The 15696-nt window shown below is 43.1% G+C and overlaps 1 protein-coding gene and 2 long non-coding RNA genes across 3 annotated transcripts in view; 1 reads left to right on the top strand and 2 right to left on the bottom strand.

Annotated features, from left to right (window-relative positions):
* CFAP65 (cilia and flagella associated protein 65) overlaps positions 1-10291 on the top strand; it is a 46252-nt gene extending 35961 nt beyond the window's left edge. The window contains exons 26-31 of the mRNA XM_028741871.2: positions 1655-1717; positions 3350-3564; positions 4531-4689; positions 5908-6198; positions 7231-7368; positions 8720-10291. Of these exons, the coding sequence (XP_028597704.2) occupies positions 1655-1717; positions 3350-3564; positions 4531-4689; positions 5908-6198; positions 7231-7368; positions 8720-8846 (993 nt within the window). The 3' untranslated portion in view covers positions 8847-10291. The remainder of the gene's footprint in view (positions 1-1654; positions 1718-3349; positions 3565-4530; positions 4690-5907; positions 6199-7230; positions 7369-8719) is intronic.
* LOC114603120 (uncharacterized) lies at positions 4072-10352 on the bottom strand. Its single transcript, XR_003708056.2, has 3 exons — positions 10285-10352; positions 6476-6538; positions 4072-5214 (listed from the first exon to the last, which is right to left on the bottom strand). It is a non-coding gene; the product is annotated as an uncharacterized LOC114603120 (long non-coding RNA).
* A 1144-nt stretch (positions 10353-11496) lies between these two features.
* Positions 11497-15356, bottom strand: LOC144328874 (uncharacterized). Its single transcript, XR_013394201.1, has 3 exons — positions 14752-15356; positions 14020-14163; positions 11497-11552 (listed from the first exon to the last, which is right to left on the bottom strand). It is a non-coding gene; the product is annotated as an uncharacterized LOC144328874 (long non-coding RNA).
* Positions 15357-15696: the final 340 nt, after the last annotated feature.

Here is a 15696-nt window from a genome sequence, read left to right as displayed (position 1 = left end):
TTTCTGTTCAAAGTGACACCTGCACCTCATGATTCTATTGGTGTTTTGCAAGCATATGTAGGGCAAAAAGTGACTTAAGTGAAGATATGCATCTTTGTAGTGGTCGACTGATCAGGCACAAATGAGACTTGAGTCCCACAATTGAGAAAGCTATTTGAGTATTCAGACTTTACAAATATGTACTTTCAGCCATTTTCTGGTTGATTTCCCACATATAGTTTCCAAATGTAAATCGGGGGGAGACAAAAGTGATATTAAGAACCTATTAGCAACTGAGCTGCTTTCTGTGGGGCAAGCCCAAGACATTGCAGCACTTGAGGTGGAAAATCCAAGTGGCATCCTCCTCAAATTAACTAACCCAGGACACAAGCCTCTAGGAAGTTCTCCTGCACAAACCTAATTAACGACTGTTCATTTCAGTGAAACTTGCACAGGAGAAATTCCAGGCGAATTGTCCCCCTGCATTAGATCTGCCTGCTTCACACTCATAAAAACTCATCTTCTTTGCATTCACGTCAGATACAATGCTCTGCAAATTTCCTCTTCTGATGATAACACTTGTCAGGATTCCTGCATTGGCACCTGTCCTCATCTATCTACATATGCTAATTTGCATGTTGAAAATAAAGCCAGGATGTTTAGGGCCCCTCCAGACCACCTGTTTGTTGAGCATTCATCCTTATTTGCTTGCAGGGTGTTTATATGTGCTCCTGTTAGGGGTTTGTTAAGTGGATGTGTTGCTTTCATCCTCTTTAATGGCACAAACCTAACATTCTGCTATGCTATCACTTAATTCCCTCCCACAAAATACTGACATTCTGGAGGTGCCTTTTAGATGGAGCACATTAAGGGAACAGAAAAAAAGGGGGGGGCAGTTTCATAACTGTTCTGCAGTTTTATGCAAACCGTGTCATGAGTTGGCAGATTTTCACAGAAGTTTACTAAATTCCTGCCATTCAGCACACAAATTCAAGGCCATTTCACAAGTTATGTGAAGGCAAACTTGGATTTTTGGTTAGGATACACTCAGCAGGCAGCTGCAGCCAATTACAGCTCCCTGACTAGTGTACTTGTACATGTTATATGAAAAGGCATGTTATGAAGCACATCTATATGCCTTTTCAAAAATGCAGAGGAATCTCAGGAGGCTGTTGTTGTGAGCAGAAGAGGAGCAAGGGAGAAAAGAGTTTTGAACCTTTTCTCTCTAGGCAATTTCCTCAAAATCTCTTACACACATTGTTGTGATTGCTATGTTTTTAACTCTGTATTTTCATTCTGTTTGCAAATTGCAGGCTATTATTGCATTAGGGAAGGAAGGAGGGAAGGAGGGAGGGAGGGAGGGAAGGAAGGAAGGAAGGAAGAATTTCCCCCTATGTTGTTCCAGATTATTAATCTAGAACTTCACATGGGGCAAAGCAGTTTGAGGGAAAAAATGGCTGGTACAGAAAGGGTTAAGCCCCTGCTCCATTGACTGTTGCTCCCCTCTGCTCAAAACTGCACCTTCCTTTGGCTCTTTTACAGTAACAAACAAAATTGCCAGGGCTTTGTTATAAACATTTGCATATACTTTACTTTGCACCATTGAGTACCTTACTTTATGTCATTGTGTAACAGCATCATGGTTGTTTACTATGATTTTCTTCCCTTTGTTTAGGGGACTTCAAACTTGGCGTCAGCAAAGCTTTCTGCCACACATCCAGTGATCCGGAAATACAAGGTAATAAGTTGACTGTTACCTTCTCTGAAGTGGAATATGTTGAGATTTCTGAGGGTGACTGATAGGGCAGTGAACCAACGGGGCTCTTATTTCAGAGCTAGGATGCTTGATTAAGAATTTGGCATTTTGGTGACAGAATGGAAGTGCCCACACACACAGAATAATTGTGTGTTGCTATCAAAGCATTTGTTGGGTCTGTTTTGACTGTACAGCTTTTCTGTATTATTTGAAAATGCTTTGCTGCAGGGTGGGTAGCAATCCAGTATGATGATCAGGAAAAATGCATTTTGGGGGCATATGGATTATCTAAAAACAAGAGCTAGTCCCCACCACTTTGATGTATGTGTCAGATTTCTGTCTGCCCTTCCACTACACTGCATAGTCCATTTTAAATTCTGATTTTGTAGTTGTGTCCCATTACTCCCTGCTTCCCAGTGGTTTAGGTGAGCTGCCTGCCTTTTAAAAATGTTTACTGAACTACTATTTAAATGTTGATGTGATCCAAAATCTCTTCACATTTTTTTTAAAAATGTATTGTTTGTGTGTGGGGCGGTGGTGGTTTAATTTGCAAAACTGCTCTGGGGAGGTAGGGGATCAAAAGTTACCACTACCAGCCAATCAGTGCTGTGCAAAAACAGCTTCAGCTTCCAGCCTACAGAATCAGTTTTCCTTAAGAAAGGAATAGTCATATAGTCTAACCACAATGTGGCAAGCAGGCTTCCTGGGCACAGCAACTACCGAGAAGGGTCACCTGGGGTTTTGGAGTGTGTTGTCATCAATATGCTGAGGACACATAGTTCTGTTTCTCTGCATGGTAAACCAGTGCCTGACTTTGGTAATGGGCTGGATAAGGGGGCTGGGGTGGTTCTTCTGTCCAGAGAAGTTGCCTGTCCCATGCTGTGGAACTGTGTTTCAGCAGTGATTTTGCAAGCATCCTTGCTTTTGACTTTCAGAGGCCTCTTGAAGACTACTTGGGCCAACAGACCTTTGGAGCCATTTAATTTTGATTAGCCTTACTGATTATCTGTATTCTTGAATTTTTATTTTCATCTTTAAATGATGTTTTATGTTTGAGCAGTATATACTACCTTGATATTTTGTGATATAGCAGCACAGAAAAAAAATTCAGAATATATATATGTGTGTGTGTGTGTGTGTGTGTGTGTGTGTGTGTGTGTGAAGTGGTGCTTGGACGGGAATCACAATTTTGCTGAAGGAGCAGGTTCTTAGCTTGAGGGTACTTCTAAGTCCAGTACTGAGCCCTTAAGAATGGTGTGGTGAAGGTTCTGAGTAATTACTGTATTTTTTATATATATAGTCCATTCTTTTCTCCACACATTTGGGTTTGAGAGAGAGGCCTATGCACAGCCTAATTCATGGGAGAACCAAGATGAAGGCTAAACATTGGAACTGTGTATATAAAACAGAGAGAAACCCCAACCTCTCTTTTAAGCAGATTTGTTCTGGTGGTGGTGGTTGTTATTTAATCTGTATACTGCCCTTCATCCAAAAAGACAGGGTGGTTTACAACATACAAATACAAAATGAGAACACAAAATACATAGAGGTGGTTGGCTTTGGAGGGCTCCAACCCACTCATTAAAGAGTGCCTTTTAAAATCTACCCCAACAGACTCTTCCACCCATTAGGAACATCCATGTGCCTAACCCTCCTGCCAGCCGCAGCCAGAGGAAGCTCACGAGGAACAAAGATGCCAGCAGGTTGTGGGTGAAGCCGGAGCCCCCCAAGCCCTTCCTCATGCACTTGGGGGTTACAGCTAGGTCACACACAACTGATGACTACCTGGTCAACTTCCCTAATGACCTGACCCAGCACTTCCTTTTCCGGTAAGGCCTTGCCCTGTCCTCAGGTCCCCAGGGGAGATGTTGGTTCTCTGTATATTCTCCTACAAGACAAATAAATGAGATGCTGTTTGTTACAGGCATCCAAAACGGTTTCTTCAAAAAGCAATGGGTGGTATTCAGTGCTGGTCTTACTCAGAGTAGACCTGGTGAAGTTAATGGACATTATTATTATTAATTTATATACAGTGGTACCTCGGGTTACATATGCTTCAGGTTACATACGCTTTAGGTTACAGACTCCGCTAACCCAGAAATAGTACCTTGGCTTAAGAACTTTGCTTCAGGATGAGAACAGAAATCGCGCGGCGGCAGCAGGAGGCCCCATTAGCTAAGGTGGTGCTTCAGGTTAAGAACAGTTTCAGGTTAAGAACGGACCTCCAGAACGAATTAAGTTCTTAACCCGAGGTACCACTGTACTGTAATACTGATATGTCATGATGGCTTCTAAGTGGTTTACAACTATAATATCAATCCATAGTTAAAAGAGAGAACACTAAAACTTCCTTTATTAAAATATACAATAACACAAATAATTAAACAACATAACAATTAAAAAGTTAAAATAATAAAATCACAAGTTCAGTTCAGGGGAAGCTTGCTTTACAACATGACCAGCATATTAATTTCAACTGGTCTACACCATCTACTCTAGGTAGGACTTAGTTGAATACAACCAAATGCATAAGGAAATTGTGAATCTTGCGTAAATCTCACTCTTACGAAAGCTGCTTTACATGTTGTTTTTCTTAACATTTGTATGTTGGAATTGAGAAAAGCAGTGTGTGAATCTGATTCCTTCCAATCCACTGCTGTGGATTGTGGGGAAATTTAACAAACTGAGCCACAGGACAAAAATCTTGTTGGCTTCTTTCTAGAGACCCTGTGGTTCATGGCATTCTCGTATCATTTGACAAGGCACTTTAATTCTCCTTGTTGTCCTCTTTCCAGCCAACTTAAGAAGACAACAATCAGAAGGAATACGCTGAGCAGGAGCAGAAGCAGGAGCAGGAGCAGGAGCAAGAGTGGAACTCCAAGTCTGACGGCGTTAGCAAGCTGCACGGAACAAGAGGCACAGCTAGTGACAGACATGCTGTCTACAGTGATCAAGTGGGTGGCCCCTCAAACTGAATCCTGCTGCTCAAAGGCAGAATATGCTTTCATAACAGTCTGCTCAGATGCATAGAATTGCAAGGCTAGGCATTTGCATTTGTCACATTTGCCTTCTCTTCCTCCAAGGTTGTCAGCAATAGTGTACAGGCATTATCACACTGTGTCCTCACAGTAATCCTATGAGGTGGGGAAAGGCCATGGGGAATGGGTGTGGCAGGGTACATGCTTGGCATGCAAAAGGTCCCAAGTTCAATTCATGGCTTCTCCCGGAAGGGCTGGGGAAAGACTCCTGTCTGCAACTCTGGAGAGCTGTTGCAAGTCAATGTAGTCAATAATGAGCCACATGGGTTCTGGATGAGGCAGATTCCTATGCTCTTGCATGAATTAGGCTGAGACCTGGCATTATCCAAGGCAATGGAGTGAACCTCATGACTGAATGGAGATTTGAAAGTCAGGTCGTCCTGGTCCATGTCCACTTCACTGTAGTGACTAAGTAACATGAAGGTAAATTAGTTCAAATTCCTGCAGGAAAGGGAAGATTTAATCAGTTGTGGACATAGGGTGATTATTATTATTATTTAATTTGTATACTGCCCTTCACCCGAAGATCTCAGGGTGGTTCACAACAGAAAAATACAAAATCCATAAAACAGACAAACCAATAACCTCCCTCCCACAAACACATTAAAAAAGCCATCAAGTGTTAATGAGCCAAGCGCCTGGTTGAAGAGGAATGTTTTTGCCTGGTGCCAAAAGGTGAAGGGACCAGGCAAGCCTCACTAAGGAGAGCATTCCACAAATGGGGAGCCACCACAAAAAAGGCCCATTCTTGTGTTGCCACCCTCCAGACCTCTTATGAAGGAGGCACATGAAAAAGGGCCTCAAATGATGATCACAGGGTCGGGGTCAGTTCATATGTGGAGTGGCAGTCTTTTGAGCTTTTGCATCTTTTGTTCTGCTTTCTTGCTGATAAATTCACCATGACATCTCACTGCAGCCAATTTTACTAATTTAGTGTGATGTGGGGGAACCTATATTCAGGGAAGACTTCCAATACCTTTTTCTTACACGTATCCCTTCGGATGTATACCTGGATAGTCTCAAGTGTATGCTGGCTTTTCATATTCCCAGGGTTTGGGGGCAGAGGGCAACAGTGTGACAAAGGCAGCCAGCTCTGTCTTTCACTCCAAAGTGAATTATCTCCTGACCTTCTAGGGGGCTGCTGGAGGAAAGCCAGTTCCAGGAAGCAGTGATCAGAAGCCTAGCAGAGCCCACACCCTACTTCTGCCAGTTCTGGAGTGAGGAGTCAGCCAAACAAAAGCACAGCCCAGGTGGTACCTCTACAACACCAACTTCCCCAGAGTTTAGCCCTAAGTGTAGAGCAGAAGATGAAGATGCTGGAGGAGTACAAGAGAGATCTCCTACAGAAACTTCAGAAGCTCAAGAGAGTCTAAGTGTCATTATTCGGAAGGAACAATTCCGGGAGCAGAAAGAAACCATTATCAGGTGAGCCAAATTGAGGGGCATATCTAAGTAGGGGTTCTCAGCAAAATAGCTATACTCACCAGACAATACTTAACGTAATGTGAAAGATGCACAGAACAATGGGCAGGATTCAATAACGTTTTTGAGCTAGTGTCCCAACTTAAAAAACATTTAAAAGAATGTCACTCATTCCATGTCCCTGCGGCTCACCTGTGTCCTTAAAATGCCAACTCTTGCCACAATATTCCAAATTTCAAAATATTGCAAAGCAACAAACTTTAGGTTATATTCCAAGTACCTGTTGCTATATCATGGGATGCATTTCTCTTCCTCCACAAAAGCCAAAAGCAGCCATTCATGTCTGTGGGAGAAAGTAAAGCAGCTATAATTGGAGACATTGAAGAGGTAGTGCAAAACTTGGCCTCATCCCTGATGTTGAGCCCATCAGTATCTGAGATGGAGGGATTTTTTTTTCCTCCACTCCAGTATATTCCCTTTAGAAAGAAATGAGACTGCAGTCTGGCACATACTTGAGCTAGGGACAAAATTTACTCCCTTCCCTGACAGGGCTGTTGCTTTTCTTTTGCCCATAGAAGTGAGCAACCCCTGACTTCTATGGACATCTAAGAGATAAAGTAAATACAATTCATCACAGTGATGATCCTACTACTCTGAAGTTGAGAAGGATTCCAGGGTATTAGAGAGAAGCAATGAATCTGTGCCTAAGCTTCAGCCTAGAACCTCTCTTACATTTACTAGCCTGGTGTGTGTGTGCTGGTACTTTGAGTCCCATCATAGACATTCAGTTCTATATATGGATTCATCTATTCATCTGTCCTGTCTGTAAACACACCCTTTCAGTAAAACTGGTTTAGCTTTTTTCCATTCAGGCCAGTGTGCCTTTGGTTTGTTAGAACTTTGCCAACTTGTCAGCTATGCTATTAAAAAGGTAGCGAGTAGGGTGGGCACTATTCTGTAGTACCATTCTGTAAGCATGCTTGGAAACACCAACTTCCCTGGACAGGGAGAACTGAAATGCTCTTTTCTCTAAAGGTTGCCAGCATTTTCAAATCTGACTGAGATGGTGCTGGAAAACACCATCAGAAACGTTCTGGTGGAGGCCAGTCGTGGGGAGGTAGTGCTGACAGCACGACCCAGAATCATTGCACTCCCTACTGTTTTCTCCCAAAAGTGAGTAACGGGGTATGGAATAATAATAATAATAATAATAATAATAAATTATTATTTCATTTTTGTATGAGCCTAGAACAAAAGGATAGAAGAACTTGGTTGATGCCTATTTAGTAACTATGAAAACTTAGTAGCAGAGGGTCATTTATGTCCTTGTGGTTGGAATGTTTGTCCCTCTTTTCTTTTGTATGCTATTGGTTTCCTTTTTTGATTGTCTCACCTTGTGGTGTGATTGGCCTGCTCAATGGCCACGGAATGGAAGCACAAAAGATGAGGAAAATGGGTACAGTGGTACCTCGCAAGACGAATGCCTCGCAAGACAAAAAACTTGCTAGACAAAAGGGTTTTTTGTTTTTTGAGCTGCTTCGCAAGACGGAAACATCTTGCAAGTTTGTTTCCTTTTTCTTAACACCGTTAATACAGTTGCGACTTGACTTCGAGGAGCAACTCATAGAACGCGGCGTGGTAGCCTTTTTTGAGGTTTTTAAAGACTTTGGTGATTTTTGAAGTTTTTCCAAAACTTTCCCGACACCGTGCTTCGCAAGACGAAAAAAATCGCAAGACGACAAAACTCGCGGAACGAATTAATTTCGTCTTGTGAGGCACCACTGTATATGGTTGAAGTTAAAGGAGATGGTGAATAAAGGGAAAGAAGGCTTGGGGGAGGAAGAGGTGTAGTGTGGTGAGTGCTGTGGCCTCAGGTGCAATTTTGAGAGAGGTCTACACAAACAGACGACTCCACAGTAGGCTCCTTCCTTGGCTGTGGTGCTTGTCCAGGGGAGGAGAGGAAGTGAGCGAGCAGTAGCACTGCCACCCACCCTCCTTGGCCGTGGCACTCCTTGTGCCCAGCGGCAGCAGCTCTGCTGGTGGGTTACTCCTGACCCGGCAGCAGAAAGCAGAAGTGTTGGTGGCAATGCTGCCACCCACCCTCCTTGGTTGTGAGGCGCTTTACGCCTGGCTGCAGTAGCAGACATGACCCGGTGGCAGAGGGCAGGAGGAGAATGGGCAGCAGCTTCCCTGGCACTGCCAGCATACACTCCGCCGCTGGCCGGAGGAGAATAGTAAGAGGTAAAAGCAGTAAGGAATCCACTAAGGTTAAGTTAAGCCTGGAGAGGGGTGCATCAGTCAGAATAGAAGGTTCTCATGGTAGCTGCTGCTACACAAAGAAATCAAGCAATAAAGTATGAGAGGTGTGCCATTGGGATCCTGTTAGGTGGTATCTTCCCAAGGTCTCTAGCAAAGAACATGCCCAGCCATGCTTTTTTAAAGTCAGAAACTAGACCTGGGGCTTTAGAATACTTTCTTTAGTATTATGAAGTTGTAAAAACTGAAATGGAGCTTTTAATTTCAGAACTATCAGTCCCATTGCTCCAATGCACAAACCGTCTCTGCTCCGCCCCACCACAGCACCACTGACCTGTGCCTCCAGAGAGAACAAGGACTCTGACGGGCAGCGGCACATCATCTTGCCCCCCTAGGGGCTTGAAGAACTCTGGTATCACACAAGTCCAGTATTTGCATCTGGCTAGTCCCTGTAGGAGCCATGGTGCCACTGGAAAGCTGCTTTCTTGGAGGTGGGTCAAAGGAGAAGCGACTTGCAAAGAAACCTATGTGACCTTACCCTATTCAATAACAGCACGGGATCTTTATCATGCAGCCTTCAAAATACAACTCTGGTTTGCACCAAAGCAGAAGTGGTTCCACTTGTGCCATGCATGTGAGGGATTATTTTTTCAAATTAAGATGACTTTGTTTTCATCTTGGCAAGCCTCTTGTATTGTAAGTGTTCAACTTTCCCTCCACCAAGGGGCAGTGCAGTCTAGTTTTGTCGGCGCTCCAGCCTCCGCAAAGGACAGTACAGGGTGCACTTTTCCTTTCTGCTACGATTCCTGCATAATGAAATCTGGCAACCAGATATGCAAGCCACAAAGCCTTTCTGAACAGTACAAACCAAGATTAAAATAATACAAACTTGATGGAAAGCCAACTGGGGTGGCCTGAGCCTCAGCATGCAGCCGTTTAAGAAACAGGCCGTTTATGGAGAGACTCTTCATTCTGTCATTCCTTTTTAGTTCCCAGGAGCTAGAGGTCTGCAAACCTTGAAGGTGTTTTTTTTAAAGGCTAGATCACCACACAAACATTTTCAGAATGCTATACATTGTCGGGCTTGAGCCACTGAGCTGTGAAGTTCTGTAATAGCAGTGTGTTGCAGTTTCTAAACATCACCAAATATACTCTCCTAGCAGCTTGATTTGCATCTTTCAAAGATCTCTTTTGAGTGTCCTGTTTTTGAATTTGCAGAGGTATCTATCCAAAATGTGTTCTAATTGTAAGACAAAATTGTTAGCATAACCTCAACACACATAAGCATCTATGAAAACTGGAACAAAGAATTTGAAGTGTGAGAGGTAGCATGATCCTGTGTTCTCTGTTATGCAGCAACCAGCCAGCAGACTGACAATAAACCAACGGGTACGCCATTCACTGCAATGTCTTGTGTGCAAAAGCTTTACCTCATTATAGAATTATAAACTTTTCTGTGGACAGTAGTCTTGCCTTGGGTTAATGTCATGACTATCATCCTTGATCAACATTTCCCCCCCCCCTTTTTTTTGACAATGCTGAATTGCCATTGTGCCTAACCCATCCATTTGCCAGAGCTGCTTTGTTCATTTTTAGCAAAGATTTTAACTTATTTCACCATCTCCTCTCAAGGACAGGCCCCAATCATTGGGGGTATGTGAGGTGGTCTAAATTCAGAATTTATTGAGAAAAGCAACCCCTCCCCCAATTTCCAAACTTGCAATTTTAGGTGGAAGATATGGGTATGAACAGGGCACATGCAAAGGTTTCTCCAAGGTTGGTGAGAGCAAAAAAATTAAATGAAACGTGACAGGGCCTGATGTACAGACATACCTTCAGGATGACAAATTCCATGCAACCAAATATTGTGCTTCTGTTTTTGGATCAGAGGCTCCTGTGACTAAAACAGCATGAGAAGAGTACTGAAAACAGTGGCTTTATTCAAACAGCAGTTTAGTTCAACAATAAACACTTTTGTTCCTTCCACACTGTCAGTACTCAAGTAGCTACTTCAGCAATATCTTCAACAACTCTCGCCATCACAGACTTCTCATGCCACCTTAGAAGGGGGACTTAACACCTGAGCCCATAAGCCTTTTAAAAAACAAAGTATTTGTACTGCAGCTAATTTATTTCAGAAAGACTGAATTGGCTTTAATTTGGCATATATAGCGCTGCTCTTTTTTTCTGGGTATCATTACCTATCTGCAAACCAGGGCAACAGCTCTATTAGCTACTTGGTAGTATTTAGGTGTCAAATGGAGACAGCCTAGGAAGAATCTCAAGAGAAAGAAAGCACAGGGGCAGCTGTCTATCGTGGCTGGATTGGAAACACTTAGAGAGGATGCAGCCAAAACAGCCGTGTCCATGCTGCTTAGCAGCCTGGGAACAGCAGTATCTTTCCCGTTGCGCAGGTGATGGCTGAAGCTTGGTGGAAAAAGTGGGCAGGGGTTGGTGCACTGCATGGAGAGCAGCCATGGGTTGCGTACACGTGAACTGGAATATGGTCTGATGTGATTAAATTATTGGCTGCTCGAGGCCTCGCTGTTATTAGTAAAGCACTTCTGCTCTGTTCTTTAGCCTGCACATTGCTTCTCTTTTCTGTGAGCTGTTTTAGCTAGCTGCCTTGAGAGGGAGACTAACTAAACCCAAGAGAGAGCCGCAGAGCCAAGCTATACCATAGCTTCATTATGTGATGGCAAGCAGCACCATGCTAGGCCCTCGAAAGGAAGCTGAGCATGGAGCTTCAGGGCCAAACGAACATGACAATAATTGTGTGAATGCAATTACTGTGCACTTCCCCCTCCTTATGTAAATAGCAGTCACAGTCTGAGGATCCTGTGAGATGTGGAGAGCAGTTTAACACTTTGCCTTCCTGCCACATTCCTGGTCCCAAAAATGCCTTTCTGAAGCTGCTATTTGCATTTAAAGTGTAGAAACATCTCTCTCTCTCTCTCTCTCTCTCTCTCTCTCTCTCTCTCTCTCTCTCTCTCTCTCGTTTTTAAGCCTGGGTCAGCAGCAAGGAAGCTGAAGAGTTAAACTCACCCCTCTCTTCCCCACATGGTCCCATGGTCAAGCTTCTTCCTGGCTGATGTACATAACTGAAAAGAAAAGTGTACATTAATTGTAGTCATGTAATTAACATCTAGTTGGCAGTCAAGTTTAGCCCTGTGACTGTCTTGCTTACTCCCTTGCAGGATCACAAAACTAAACCAACTCATGTTTGAACCACAAAGTGCTGTTCTATTGTAACAGCATAATGCTGAATAAGAAACAAATAAGTGCTTTATGCAGCCAGGATCTGGTGCCTTGCCAGCAATCTAGCTTCCTGGAATTGCTACTGGAATTGCTGTTTGCCATGAGATAGTTTCTCGAGGAGAAAAAAACCCTCACCCAATCTGGGGGAAAAGGGTATTAGCTAGACACCAACCTTTGCTCCTGTGCCTTTAACATAAGTTTGAACAGATGTTGGTTGTGAAAATGATTGCCTTTCTACCTTGACAAGCTGCTTCTACACATCACACATCAAGCAACAGTTAAAAAGCACAAGAGCAGGCCAGGTTGAATGTGTTTGTATTTGGTCAGCTGGCAACCCCACAAGCCATGATGCAATCACTGTAGGCAATCTGACTCCCAGCCTATGACTATCTATTCTATTCTACCTTATTCACTCCCCCCCCCCCCCCGGAAAACACACCTTTCTTAGTTTGTCTATTATCTCCCCACCCACTGCAACACTGCTTTTAGTTCTCATTTGCCCTTTAGTATCCCCTAGACACCCAAGCTTCATTCATTTTTTATTCTCTATTCCAAAGAGCATTATATATTGTCAGTGGCTCTTCATTGTTGAAATAATTGTGACTGGAGATACAAAAACACAGAATTATAAAAATATTTCTGTTCAAATGTACTGAGAGGGGAAACAACTTGCTCATTTGTATGAACCATGTTTCATACGTTTCCGAGAACAATTCAAAGTGTTGGTGCTGACCTTTAAAGCCCTAAACGGCCTTGGTCCTGTATACCTGAAGGAGCGTCTCCACCCCCATTGTTCAGCCCGGACACTGAGATCCAGTGCCGAGGGCCTTCTGGCGGTCCCCTCATTGCAAGAAGTGAGGTTACAGGGAACCAGACAGAGGGCCTTCTCAGTAGTGGCACGCACCCTCCCTTCAGATGTGAAGGAAATAAGCAGTTATCCTATCTTTAAAAGACATCTGAAGGCAGCCCTGTTTAGGGAAGTTTTTAATATTTAATGCTGTACTGTTTTTAACACTTGATTGGGAGCCATCCAGAGTGGCTGGTAAAACTCAGTCAGATGGGCGGGGTATAAATTATTATTATTATTACCACAGGCCTGTAAACAGAGCAATCCAATGCATTTCTACTCAGAAGTAAATCCCTCTGAGTTCAGTGGAACTTGCTCTCAGGAAAGTGTATAGGATCACAGCCTAAATGTGTAAAGGTTTATCAATACACAAATTATCTCCTGATAAATTGATTCTTGATATATGGTTAAAAAATCAAGATTATGAGGATGAGTTTTTAAGTATGTATTATATAGAAGAGATAAAACACCATGATAAAAATTTAATGTTTTAGGATTCACAGAGTCTAATTGTTAGTTCCATTCTGCTTTGTCTTGTACAAAATTTATGTAATGGGGAACAATGACAGGAACATGCACTGATACAAAGACAAACCCCTATTTGCTTTTGTTTTCTACTCTCTTCTACTATTAAAAGACTAAAAATGTAAAGAAATTTTGGAAGATTATGGTCTAATATCCTGTGAATTGCTATATAAAAGGGTGTGAAATCTCTTCATAGCTCCAAAAGAAAATGGATTTTGCATCTATCTCAGATGCAGGGCTGGATTGTGACATGCATAATTTCAGTCTCCAGTTTATATTGTGCAATCTGGATTCCAGCTTGCAAAAAAAAAGTTGCAGCTTTTGTAGGATCATAATTCACAAAATGTGGGAGCGTGTTGAGAAAGAAAAAGATTAACATATATGGAGCATCTTTCATAACTTCATGCAACAGCTTTGAATGTATCTAACATATGAGGTGAGGTGTTTAGCCAACAATCTTCCACTGTTTTCATACACTTCGTAAAATGTACAGTAACATTTAGTTCATTTTAACTGTCATTTTAACGGGTGGCACTGTGGGTAAAACCTCAGCGCCTAGGGCTTGCCGATCGCATGGTCGGCGGTTCGAATCCCCACGGCGGGGTGAGCTCCCGTCTTTCGGTCCTAGCTCCTGCCCACCTAGCAGTTCAAAAGCACCCCTAAGTGCAAGTAGATAAATAGGTACCGCTTTATAGCGGGAAGGTAAACGGCGTTTCCTTGTGCTGCACTGGTGCCGGCTCGCCAGAGCAGCTTTGTCACGCTGGCCCCCGGCCTCTTAAGTGAGATGGGTGCACAACCCTAGAGTCGGACACGACTGGCCCGTACGGGCAGGGGTACCTTTACCTTTTAACTGTTGCTTTCACATAGTGCACATTCCTGCTTGGTTTTCCATCAGTGGTTATGCCCAATTGAATATCCTTTCTTTCCCCCATACATACTGTTTCTCAAAGAGTAGCCTTTTGTCCATCGTTGGTCCTCTTGTTAAAGGGGTGTGTACAGACATCCAGGTTTTTTTGGCAGATCACCCCACCCTGGAGCGTTTTGATTGTGGAACACAGTTGTCCTTCCTTCACACTGAGGCTCTGCAACAGGGAAAACCGGTTTTACCAGTACACAGTATTCTTGTTGCTGGCAAATCTCCTACCCTCACTCTATAAGCAATTTTTTTATTAATTGAAGTGTGTTCTTGTGTAATCGTCATGGGCACATGTGCCTATGACATCACTTATGACAATCAACCCCCCCAAGCAATTGTAATGAATTTTAAAGGGATAGATCCTCATTCCTGATTTCAATGGAAAATGACTATCCCTATTCCCTGGTGCCTTGCTGGTTCCCCAGATTCAAAACCTATCTTTCCCCCTCTACACTGGAACATTGCCCTCTTGGGCATGTACAGTACAGTACAGCTACTGCACATTTCTATCTAAGATGACAACTTCGGGACAAAGACGTATTTGAGAGGCAAATTTCACCAGGAGCAGCTCTTTCCAGCACCACCAGGTACAAGCAGGGGGTACAACAGTTGTGCATTTCCCACCTGACAGCCTTTGGGGGGGGTGTTCTTTGGGCCAGGTGTGATCCTCAGACCTGTTAAACATTTAACACCTGCTGTATCTCTCCATTGTTGGTCTGAAAAAGAGAAAGAACAAAAGCAGTGGATGGATCACCTGTTGGCAGGCTGTTCTTTGCAGGCTTATGATGATGATGATGATGCTTTCCTTCAGGCAACTGGTGCATAAGGGTCCGGTTTTGTTGGCTAGGACAGGGTGTCATTCTATGGCATCCTTGCTGTAAGTGGGGAAAGGAAAATGCTTTTAAGGCCATTAGAATGTCCTGTATTGTTCATGACAGTTCCAACAAAAAACAATGCAGTGGCTGCTGGCTGGTCCTTTCAGGAAAATAAGGCCCTGTCCTCTGTTAGTCCCACCTGCCTATCTTTTTACTTAGAACCATTCCAGAGGGTGACACTGACTGCCCGTGTTGTCCTTGAAGAACCCAGCAGAAAGAAAAAAGGGGACAAAACAAGAGTTAGTTGGCTCTGCTTACCCTTGTCTCTTGTTCCACCTACTGTTTGGGCTCACTGCCTTCCGCCCCAGTAGTTCTACTGTAACAAAGTAAACCAGAGCTTTCCAAACTGTGTGGCGCAACACGTTAGTGTGTCAGCTGCAGTGTGTAGTAGTGTCATGCAAATGCTCTTATAAGGTAGTTTAACCTCCGGTTTACAAGTAAAACTGAGTTTCTGTGTCACAAAATGATGCATGTCTAAAAAGTGTGTCACCAACATGGAGTGTTTAGAAAGCTCTGAAGTAAATGATCACCTTTCTGTCTATCATTTGAAAATCAGGGATTTATAAGAGACTGTGACATATAGTTTTATGCAGAGATCTTATATTGAATTTATGGCTCAATTTATGTTTTGTATAATTATGTAGAAAAGAAACACCCACCTGGATTTCTACTGATACTGGTCCCACCAATGCTGCTGGTGTTACTGCACACATTATATTGCAAGCACAAATTGAGTCCCCTCAAAAGTGAAACTAACATGCCACTTAAGACAAGAAAATTGAGTGAGAATGTCTCTAAAATATGTAGGAAAAAACCCATTGTAT

This window comes from Podarcis muralis, chromosome 1, assembly GCF_964188315.1.
Source record: "Podarcis muralis chromosome 1, rPodMur119.hap1.1, whole genome shotgun sequence".
Lineage (NCBI taxonomy): Eukaryota > Metazoa > Chordata > Lepidosauria > Squamata > Lacertidae > Podarcis > Podarcis muralis.
This window is presented reverse-complemented; position numbering and strand designations above follow the sequence as displayed.